General features: G+C 40.4%; 1 protein-coding gene across 4 annotated transcripts in view; it reads left to right on the forward strand.

Annotated features, from left to right (window-relative positions):
* EXT2 (exostosin glycosyltransferase 2) overlaps nt 1-12,127 on the forward strand; it is a 148,150-nt gene that overhangs the window by 135,146 nt on the left and 877 nt on the right. For all 4 annotated transcript variants that reach the window (XM_004050977.4, XM_063711080.1, XM_019037230.3 and 1 more), the window contains 3 exons: nt 465-608; nt 2,237-2,365; nt 4,414-4,496. In XM_004050977.4, coding sequence (XP_004051025.1) covers nt 465-608; nt 2,237-2,365; nt 4,414-4,496 — 356 coding nt within the window. The remainder of the gene's footprint in view (nt 1-464; nt 609-2,236; nt 2,366-4,413; nt 4,497-12,127) is intronic.

Consider the following 12,127-nt stretch of genomic DNA (forward strand, 5'->3'; position numbering starts at 1 on the left):
GAATGGTGTATGCTCAAGAGAAATAGATGCTTTTTTTAATAAGAAATGGGACTTTATCATAAGTTTTCATAATCACCAATTTAATACAAATCAGGGCAGTTGAGTTGCAGGGTTCCATTTATCCTTCATTTTGTGAATTCGTTAAGAATGGAACCTATTTCATTAATCATATGTTAAGAGATTGCCTACCTTGGCCCAACTCAGTAAGCTATTACCCCTACATTAATTGAAATTCCCAAGCATATACAAGAAGATTGGGAGGAAGTCAGAATCAGCATCTGTCTTTGAGTATTGGCAGAATAACTAACACCTGTTTGATGGAACATCTCCAGAATCCCATTTTGACCTTCTTAGGTTATGATGGTTTGAACCTAGGAAGTCTGTTGATACCTGTTTGGATAACTCAGCACTGAATGGTTGCTGTCTGAATTGGGACTTGATTGTTATTATGTGTCTGTCCTTAGGTCTGGCGGGAATTTCCTGACCGGTTGGTGGGTTACCCGGGTCGTCTGCATCTCTGGGACCATGAGATGAATAAGTGGAAGTACGAGTCTGAGTGGACGAATGAAGTGTCCATGGTGCTCACTGGGGCAGCTTTTTATCACAAGGTAAGGGGGCGCAGTCCTGGCAAGGTGACAAAACTGAGAGAATGATACACATTTTATTTGACCCAATTTAATTTTTCATACCTGCCGAGAGGGCTTAGAAAAGCCATATTGTGTGACAGTATTTTACAAATAAAGCTATCCTTTTTCTAATTATAAAAGTAATGCACGCTCATAGTAGAAAATACGAAAATAGAATGAAGAAAAGTTACTTGTAATCCTGTCACTTAGAGATAACCATTTTATCATTCAGGTGCTATTTCCAGCTTGCCGTTTATTTATTTACTTACTTGTATGTATACACAGACAGTTGTAAATATTCTCATTAGCTGCTTTTTTCATGGATTGTATTGTGAGCCTTTTCTCATGTCATTGACATTTCTTCATAAACAGTTACTTGTTAGCATAATTAAGATACCATTATCTTAATATTTTAGAAGTCATGTATAACTATTTTGCTATCGTGGATATTACTTTCTAAATTTTTGCTATTTTAAATAACGCTTAATATCTAATGTTAGTGATAGATGTCCATTTTCATAACTGTTTGTACTCATGACCATTGTGATAGATTCCTAGAAATAGAATTATTATATCAAAGGGCATGAATATTTTGGGTTTTTTAAGATGTATGTACATACATGTATATATACACATATACAACATATACATATATATGTTGTGAATATTCTAAGCATATATATGTTGCGTATGTATATGTGTGTGTGTGTCTGTTGGTTTCAGTATTGTTTGTGCAAATTTACACTCCCATCAGCAAAATATAAAACTGTTTTTACCGTGCCTTTTCTTGCATGAAATATGATTAATAGAAAAGAAATGAGCAATTTTGATAAGTAAAAGTGAATTTTATTGTTTTAACTTTGATTTGATTACTAGTAAGACTGAAATTCCTTTTGTGTATTTATTAGCCTTTTGTACTTCCTCTCTTCTGGGAATCATCACTTCGTGTTTTTGACTCTTTTTTTATTAGGGAGAGATTGGGGAATATGCATTTGATTTTAGAATATTCAGTTCAATAGTAGAATGCTCCCTGGGAGTATATGGTTTAATTAAGCAATCATAACTTGTCTGTTGTCAGCAGTAGCATAAAGAACTGATGTCGGTAGAAAGGTCTGTTCAGCTCAACACAGTTAATTTAATTTAGCTGTATTCATATCGATTGTTTGTTGTTAGCTCAGCACTCCTGCCCTCATATTTTTCAGGTCTCTAGATCCAGAAATGGGTTTTTTTATTTTGTAATAAGCAAACAAAAAAACCCAAAAACTAAGGTTTACAATTCATGGGATTTATAGTAGTAGACTATGTATGCTTTATTTTTTTTGACCCAATAATTTCTACACTATTTCATATATATGGTAGTTTTAGAATTGCCTCATTTTTCTTCTACTTTAAAAAGCACACACTTTGGTAGAGAATGACCATATTGAACATGCTCAGTCACTTGACCAAAAGCATTCTAATGCCTCCTTTTACCCTTCCTATTAATACAGCCTTGTGATTAATCTTATGAGAGAAAGCTTGTCCCCATGCCTTGGCTATGCTGCCCCTTATTTATCAGCCAAAGGGAACTGCTATTTTTGAATATTTCTTCTTTCTGTCTCACTTGACAGTATTTTAATTACCTGTATACCTACAAAATGCCTGGGGATATCAAGAACTGGGTAGATGCTCATATGAACTGTGAAGATATTGCCATGAACTTCCTGGTGGCCAACGTCACGGGAAAAGCAGTTATCAAGGTAGGAGGCTCTGCCACTCACTTGCTTTGTGATCTTGGGCAAATATCTATTATCTGAGCCTAGGAAGTTCTTGTAACTATAAATTAAATATAGGACTAGATAAACTTTAAGCTCCATTTTAGTTTAAGGTTCTGTGATTGATGAGGTCACATTGGGAAATTGAAGCTAGGCTTTGACAATTTAAACATATTTTCTTTTTTTATACAGTTTCTTTAGTTGCAGTTTTTAACCTTCAGTATCAGAATAAAGGCTATGATGATCAATCTATAAATCAAAAAATTATATTCTCAAAGCTGATATGGGTTCTAGTTCTTTTAGTTAAAGGATGTAGTTTAAATTTTTCTTAAGGTAGCTAGTTTTTTTTTTTTTTTAATAGATGTTGAGAAAATAGTACACCTCATACAGTTATGTAACTGTAGCTGTCCTAAACACAATGAATTTGTTTTTAAATATCAATTACCAGTTTTTAAAAGTACCTTTCCCATAACGTATTAAAAGCTGAGAATACACAAAGATCCTATGGGAGGCCTTTGTATCTGTAAAAGATGCCTGTTTATTCCTGAAGTTTAGACATTGCTCAAATAAGATCCCTAGATATGTAGAGAAGGTACACTTCTTTATATGAGTAGAATCATCTTGGTCTTTTTTGCTTGTAGATTAGAATTTTGTGTGTTAAAATGGGCAATGCCAGGTTCCCTAGCAATCTGCCTAGAAAGCCAAATTCCTAGGTGAGCTTATGCTGGAAGCATGGTACAGCATTATCCATTGATTCCTTATGCTATTAATTGATAAGAGAAGCCAGATTAAACCAAAGTGAATAGGGAATAGGAAAAATCACTATCTGTGCTCACCAAACTTGCCCCAGTTCACACCCTGTCCCCCAGCTCTTTAAATAACTCAGTGAACAGCTGACCACAAAAAAAATTAAATAATGTAAATTGTGAGAGTTGTTTTAAAGGGACCCCTCCCATCCCCAAATTTGCTTTTTTCTTTTTTTTTTTTTTTTTTGGTGAGACTGAGTCTTGCTCTGTTGCCAGGCTGGAGTGCAGTGGCACAGTCTCGGCTCACTGCAGCCTCTGCCTCCTGGGTTCAAGCAATTCACAATTCTCCTGCCTCAGCCTCCTGAGTAGCTGGGACTACAGGCGCACGCCGCCACGTCCGGCTAATTTTTTTTTTGTATTTTAGTAGAGACGGCGTTTCACCATGTTGCCCAGGCTGGTCTTGAACTCCTGAGCTCAGGCAGTCCACCCGCTTTGGCCTCCCAAAGTGCTAAGATTACAGGTGTGAGCCACTGTGCCTGGCCCCAGATTTGCTTTTTAACACGCTTCAACATGTTTTTAGCTGTGGCTGCTTACTCTGGACAGTAATGCCCAGTGTCTCTATGCTTCTTAGCCTAGACTTAGTTATCTAGCTTTCTTTCCCTTCCATCTCTTCACTGTTTGTTTATCTTCACTAGGTTGGGATAGCAGCTTCCCCTGAGTTTGCTAGGAAGATCGCTAGTTAAGGTTTGAGAGTGTAGTGGGGAGTCAGGGAAAAAGATTCAGAGTATGAGGGACCATTCAATTTTTTTCTTGACTCAAGCGAATTGCAAAATAGCTTGGCATCCTCAAGAGCATGGTGCTGCTCATAGCGTTTGCCATTAGCTGGAAAGAGGAGAAAGAGCGCCTGTTGGAACTAAGGTTACGGTGAAAGTTATGGGAAGCTGTATTTCATCGCCCTTATGGCTACAAGAACAAATGGTGTTTATACAAGGACCTTGGCAGTGAGAAAACAGTCATTAAACAGGAATTAAGGAGCTTGTCATCACCACTTCTTTCCAGTTACAGAAGGCAAAAGCCCTCCAAGCCTTTTTTATTGGGCCCTTGTGAGTTCTGCCGTTGGCTGAGCCAGACAGAGTTGAATGGAGGAATGGCGAGGTGTGTGTGTGTGTGTGCACGCGCATGCAACATCTCAGCTTACAACACAAAAGAATGCAGTGTGGTGTCACAAGCATGATTTTATTGTCCTTGACACTGACAGCCAGGTATGTTTTTGTCCTCCTCTGGCAGGTAACCCCACGAAAGAAATTCAAGTGTCCTGAGTGCACAGCCATAGATGGGCTTTCACTAGACCAAACACACATGGTGGAGAGGTAAGTGAGCCTCCAACCAAAAATGCGCCTTAGCCTCTGATCTCTATTTCCTGCCTTAGGCCTGTTTATGGGGCTTTGTTGGAGATATAAGGACAGCAGCTGGTAGCCATAGTCACCTCCATGTGCACTGTGAGAATTGGGTTAGTTCAAGCCCAGGTCACCCAAAGAATTAATTTGGAATGCTACTCACTCAATTTGTAATGGCTGGAAGGGTCTTAAAAATATAGTGGGCCTTAAGCTCCAGAAGCCAAATTCTCCATGTGGACTAAGCAGTTAACCATCTACAGTCATTGAGTGGAAGCTAGTTAATTCCAAGGAAATACTGGATTATTTTTCAGGGTAATAGCTCCACATTATAGTAAAAGCTTGATTAGAAAGAATTAAACCAAACCCACCAGAGACAAATTACCTTTGCTGACACTATGGAAATGCCTGCCAAGAACAGGATCGAAAGCAAAGCCCTCATATTACAGACAGAGGGGCAAGACAGCTCTGAAATACTCTCTTTATTTCGATTCAAGTCAGTTTCTCAACAAGCACACCTTTGTGTGGAATGTAATCCTAGGCCTTGTAGGTAAGAATTAAAAGAGTGGGAGATGTATGTCTTCCGTTAAGACTATACTAGACCTAAGAGTTCTCACTTGTGCCCCAAAAGTCCCCAAGCTTTGAAGTGCCTGAATCAAGCCTAGTACTTTCAGAAGACAATTATTTATACAAGACAGCAAACTCTGACATCCCAGTAGTGCTTGTCAGGGGACCAAAATGCACTCAAATAAGGATATAGTAGCCTTTTAGAATGAAATATCTAGTTCAGATTTCACAGATCTCATATGCCTCTGCTTGCAGAATTCATTTCTGAAATCTGTCAGCTATATTAGAATTCTTCAAGCCTAGAGAATTTTTGTGTGTGTGTGCAGAAAGTTGTTTCAGTTGGCCTGGCTTCTATAATGTTTTACTCTCTAAATAACTTCTTTATCTTTTTCATGTATAAACATTACCCAGATGCATGACCTTTACCAGCTGTTGATGTGAAATAATATATTATCACTGGTATCACAAGTATTTCACAGTTAAGGGTAGTGACATACACTGTCATAGCTCCTTTGGAAGAGACCCCAATTGGACTTCTATTGGAGTACAAGAAATTGTTATTTAAACCTACCCCATTGTCTGTGTTTGGGGAAAATTCATAACAGTAAGCTAAGTGGTCATTAATAGGGCTGAGTTAAAATGGTATATCGGATATATGGTCCAGGAAAGGAAGTATAGGAAGAAAAGTTGACCTGATGGTGGCCTTGAAGTTCATGCTGAGGCTAAACAACTCCTCTAGCACTACTGAGATCTTAACAAATGTAAAGACGTTTAAAATGCAGTGAGAGCCAGGTGTGGTGGCTCACTCCTGTAATCCCAGCACTTTGGGTTACCAAGGCTGGTGGATCACCTGAGGTCAGGAGTTCAAGACCAGGCTGACCAACATGGTGAAACCCCGTCTCTACTTTAAAAAAAAAAAAACATACAAAGTTAGCTGGGTGTGGTGGCGCATGCCTGTCATCTCAGCTACTTGGGAGGCTGAGGCAGGAGAATCACTTGAATCTGGGAGGTGGAGTTTGCAGTGAGCTGAGATCGTGCCATTGCACTCCAGCCTGGGCAACAAGAGTGAAACTCCATCTCAAAAGAAAAAAATGCAGTAGGGAGATTTAATTTAGATATAATTATTATTAAACACTGGAGTGAGTAACTAAGGGAGATATGGAGGCTTCCTCTTTGGAAGATCTTTTTTATTATTATTATTAAGAGAAAGGATCTTGCTCTGTTGTGTGGTGATACAATCATGGCTCACTACAACCTTGAACTCCTAGGCTCAAGTGATCCTCTCATCTCAGCCACCTGAGTAGCTGGGACTACAGGTGCGTGCCACCACGCTAACTAGTTCTTAAATTTTTTGTAGAGACAAAGTCTCAACATGTTACTCAGCCTGGTCTTGAACTCCTGGCCTCAAGGTATCCTCTCGCCTGGGGCTCCCAAAGTGCTGGGATTATAGGCATGATAGGATATGTTATGATATGTAGGATGTATAGTTAGGAGGAGATGCTGATGGAGGGATTGGAGCGAACTGTTGGACTTTAACAGTGTCAAGGACCTTAACAGTATTACATGTATATGTAACAATGCAATTTGTGATGAGCGCCCTGAGAGAGGCTCAAAGGGCTATAACTGATCAGGTGAAAGAGAAGTAACTTTTTGCTAGGTTCATTATTAAGAATAACTTTCTAAAAGAGGTGACACTTGAGGTGATCCTTCAAAAATCACTAGGATCCCAACTAGTAAAACCCTGGGCCAGAAGCAGAGACTCTCAGCAGTGGAAACTGAATGGTTTGTCAAGGGTGCCTGATCAGCAAGTTCAACAAGAAGAAGCCCAATTTGGAGAGCTTAGAATGCTGGCATATTAGTGCTGGACTCCAAAGGGCTTTGAATCCCCAAATAAGGAGCTAGATTTTTTTCCTTCAGGCTCTGGTAAGCTATAGAATTTTCGAACACGAGACTAGCTGGATCAAAGTATTGCTTTGAGATTAATTTGGAAGTAATGCACAGGGTGGAATGAAGAGTGAAGAGATTGGAGAAAAGACTAGTTAGAGCCTTTAACTAAGCTGCATGTGGAAAGGAAGGAACAAATTAAATTACAAGAGATTTTTTTTTCCCAAAGGAAGATGTACCTGAACTTGGTTTCCAACTGAAGAGATGTGGGGAAGCTATGAAGAAGGAGTTGACAAACATACCTTTAAGATTTTGAGTGGTAGTAGTACCTTCAGCAGTGTAATAGGTTTAGGAGGAGATGCTGATTAGGAGAGAGATTGAGTGAACTGTTGGACCTCAGCAGTGTCGTTAATGGGGACAGGAGGTGATGTTTATCAGGGGTGAAGTTGGAGAATAATAAGATATGTGATTTGGGGGTCTTGCCCTCTGTATATACTTTTTTTTTTTTTTTTTTTTTTTTTTTTTTTTTGAGACATAGTCTCACTCTCTTGCCAGGCTGGAGTTCAGTGGTGCAATCTCGGCTCACTGCAACCTTCGCCTCCCAGGTTCAAGTGATTCTCCTGCCTCCACCTCCTGAGTAGCTGGGACTACAGGCACGTGGCACCGTGCCCGGCTAATTTTTTGTATTTTTGTAGAGACAGGGTTTCACCATGTTGGCCAGGATGGTCTTGATCTCCTGACCTCAAGAGCCGCCCACCTCGGCCTCCCAAAGTGCTGGGATTACAGGCATGAACCACCCTGCCTGGCTTTTTTTTTTTTTTTTTTTTTTGGAAGACCGGAGTTTTATTATTACTCAAATCAGTCTCTGTATATACTTTTATGTATGTATATCAAGATATAGATATGTGGAACTAGAATTTCAGAAAGAACTTTTAAAAAAAATGTTGAGCCCAGTCATCCCTCGGTATCCACAGGGGATTTGTCCCGGGACCTCTGGAGGATACCAAACTTCACGCATGCGCAAGTCCGTTATATAAAATGGCCTAGGATTTGCATATAACCTTCGCATATCCTTCTTTATAGTTTAAATCATCTCTAGATTACTTACAATCCCTAATACAACATAAACGCTATGTAAATAGTTGTTACATGGCATTGTTTAGGGAAAAATGACATGAAAAAACTCTGTACATGTTTAGTATAGATGCAGTTTTTTTCCAGATATCTTTGATCCAAGGTTGGTTGAATCTACAAACATGGAACCCTTGGATATGGATGGCTAACTGTATTTGGCAGTCATCTGTCCAGAGACAGCAGTTGACTAAAGAAAAGCAAAGGCAGACTCTTGGGAAATTCTGGCATTTAGGAGACACAAAGAGTAACTGAAAACAGAGAGGCAACCACTGGAAAGGCCAGGAGAGAACCAGGATATACAGTGCTCAGAAGCATGGAAGGAACAAGGAACAGGCAGGCTGGAGAAGGTCTTTGAATTCAATGGTTGTTGGTACCTTACAAAAATAATAGCCAGGGGTGGTGGTGGGCACCTGTAGTCTCAGCTACTCGGGAAGCTGAGGCAAGGGGATCACTTGAGCTTAGGAGTTCAAGGCAGTATCACTCTACAATTGCACCTGTGTGAATAGCCACTGCACTCCTGCCTGGGCAACATAGCAAAATCCCCATCTGTAAAAAAAGAATAATAATGTCATAGAGTATGAAGCCAAAGGGTTATAGAGTATGAGTCGACAGTGAGGAAGTAGAGTTAGTGAATGTAAACTACCCTTTTGAGAAATTTAACAGAGAATAGAAGGAAACAAATCTGGAAATAAATTAGCAACTGGGAACAAAACTATTTATATTAAAAATTCAGTCACTGAATTATTAAATAAGGCATTTAGATAGGGAGGGAAGAAGACATGAGTTAAGCCATCTTGGGTAGATAAAGAGATGATGTTACAACTGTAGAATCCACCTTCCTTCCTCTTCCCTCCCACTGTCTTTGGCTGGTCTCCTGGCCTCAAACAGGCCTCCTGCCTCGGCCACCTGAGTAGCTGGGATTATAAATATGAGCCACCATGCCCAGCTGTTTTATTTTTAATAATAATCTTTGCAGAATACACATTTTACGCAAAACAATGAAAGCAGTTAGCCACTTTACAAGTGTGTGTGACCTTGTGTTGGGTTTTGTGGTTCAGTAGCTCATTTATTCCTATATTTGGGGGTCTGGGATCAGAAATCTCAGTTGTGTAGGAGAGTAGCTTCCATTACTACCCAGCTTCCATTTCCAGGATCCGCTGTTAGTTCTTTAAGAGTCAGAAGCATGTGTCGCTGTTTATTTTGACAAGTGTCTTCACCAAGGTTAGGGCAATATGACAGGCAGACAGTATTGACTTAAAAAAAAGAACATAGTATTTTGAATTAGGCTAATCTTTATTCAAATGATGAGTTTGCCACACTTATTAGCTGTCTGACCTAAGGAAATTGACTTTACCTTATCCGAACTTCAATCTGTTCATCTCTAACATAGGGATATTAATATCTGTCAAATTACAATGTCCATTCATAGGTTCAACAAATATTTATTGAGCATCTTTATACCCAAGCCGTTATGTGTAGTGATAAACGAAGTAGTGATACATGAAAGCCTGTAGCACAGGGCCTGGGAATGTTAGTTTCCTTCCCAGTTTCCCCAGTGTTAGTCCTAAAGACTCCTGGTTACTTTAAGTAATGGTATGTGTTTGAAAGGAAAATAGAAAACCATTAGTTCTTTCTTCCCCAGACACGTTCATCACTTCAGAGAGAGTCACTGGCAGTTCTTGGTGTGTTTATACTTGATTGGAAAACCAACACAGGAGAATGGTTACTGACATGGTAGCTGGACCCCTGACAACAGCTCATGTGGGCCACCGGCAACCAGCCAAAGTCCTGTTTCCCCTAACCTGCTCTCCAACCCAGACCCCCTGTGTGAAAAGAAAGTAGGAAGCACTGTTATTACCTGGCAGGAGAGTTAAGGACCTTGACCATTCAGCGGAGGCCTGCCGCTTCTCCAGTGTGGGCCTGTATGAAGGAGAAAGAAGTACTCACTAGACTTGGGTTAGCCAGGGGCAGCTGTCAACAAATCAAGCTGGCCTGAGCCCCAGTGGCTTCTTGCCTATGACCCATTCCTGTTGGCAGATCTAGTTACAGAGGAGACATTGTCCTCAATACTCTCTACAGGGCCTTGGAACCACTATCCTCTGCCAAGAACCAGGATTCTTCTTTAATACGTACTTGCTAGTACCTATGCTGAGAACAGCTGGGCTTTGCCGGCCAGAGTCTGTATGCATAACTAGAAATGAGAAGAATCTGGACATATTTACAGGCGGAACAACAGTCAAAAGTAAAACCTTGGAGAGATTTGATTTTATCTGCCATGCTTTGACCCCATAATTTGAAGAGAGGGAAGCTGTTGTCCCACGCTTGGTCCACCTCACTTTGTTAAAGTTCATCCATTTTTTCCCAGTCTCCCTTCAATTTGGAACTAGGAACACCACCTCCTGAGTCTCAAAAGACTTCCAGCAGGAGGGAAACTCAGTCACTGGCAGGTAATGGTAGAGTGTGATCCAAAGAGCAGGCTCTATTGCCAGCTCAAACCTGAGTTTAAAACCCAGTTCCACCACGTTCTACCCCTGGGTCCTTGGGCAAGTTACTTAACCTCTCTGAACCTTAATTTCTTAACCCATAACATGAGGCTACTATAAACCCAATAGTTGGGCAAGGGGGGTGATGAGTATGGGGGAGGATTACTCTAAGCAATCCATGAGATATGTATGTAAATTATCTGTCACATAATAGGTGCTCAGCAGTTGTTAATTTCCAGTCCCCTTCATTGGACCCTAGAATTGTGTTAATAAGTACATTTGTATCATCTAATTAAGACTTTTGCCTCAGAAGCCAGAATGCCTGCTTTGGCTCTAGCTTTTTCTAGTTATTTGACCTTTGAACATGTTATTTATCCTCTCTGTATCTCAGTCTTCCCATTATAAAATGGGAATGATAGTCCTACCCCATAGGGTTGTTGTGAGGATTAAATGCATTATTAATGCATAGAAAGCAATTTTAACACAGCTTGGAACATACAGTAAATAGTAGTTGTTGCTTTGTGGTGTTGGTGGACATGATGATGTTATGAGTTAAAAGCTCAAAATGAAATAATAACAAATTTTTTTAGAAACATAATGACCAAGAGAGAAGTTTGTTCTTTTTGTAGTGCTCTCAGATGTCCTGGGCCCGACTGAGGCAAGAGTGTTGACCTTTCTGAAATCCATCCTTGAGGTCCCCTTGACTTCAAAAGCAGCTTTTCCAGGCTTGTTTTCCCTCTGGCCTAATGCTGAAGCGTCCTCATTACCCAGCTGTCACACTCAGTTGGCCTGATTGACCAGAGCCATTCCCGAGCACATGCCTGACCTGCTCACCTCTGAGAAGGCTGGCTTTGGGGGTGAGGTAGAGATAGGGAGACAGCCTCTCCCCTCCTCTGGCAGTGCTGTGCTGCACTGGCACTGAAGTAGTTGTTGCTAAAAGTTCTGACATGGGAGTGACAAAAATGATGAAAATTATGAAGGCCGTCCTATGTGAACTTCAGCTTTCACAGAAGATTGTGCAGATTGACATAATTCCCAGAAATTGCCACTTACAGGCCCTCCGTCAATGTTGGTTGAATGAATGAAGTGTTTATTGTTTGAAATTTGGCCCTGTCACCTTTTTTTTTTTTGCCTTTCATCATTTTGTGAGCAAGATCTCTCCTCTGCCTTTTAAACTTCAGTAAACTGAAGCTCAGATCCAAGTAGTTTTTTTTCTTTACATCCTTTGCCTTCTCTTAGCTGGCAGAGATGGGGTTAAGAATTGTTGGCAGCTAATCCACCTTGGTTTGAGGCCCTCTCACACTGAGCTGGAGGAATGACTGGAATTTGAGGGGGAGGGGAAAAGATACTCTGACCTTTGCAGGCCCGTGGCCTCCAAGCAGCATCTCCTGTTCACGTTCTCCCACTGAACTAATAGTCCAAGTACCCCCAGTTCACCTCTTTTTTCCACACCTGTCAACCTTTTTAAGAACCTGGGAGCAGACTGTGGCTACTTGAGCTTTTTTTGTTGATGTTGAACATTATGTATTTTGCTGTTAT

Source organism: Gorilla gorilla, chromosome 9 (assembly GCF_029281585.2).
Source record: "Gorilla gorilla gorilla isolate KB3781 chromosome 9, NHGRI_mGorGor1-v2.1_pri, whole genome shotgun sequence".
In the NCBI taxonomy this organism is placed as follows: domain Eukaryota; kingdom Metazoa; phylum Chordata; class Mammalia; order Primates; family Hominidae; genus Gorilla; species Gorilla gorilla.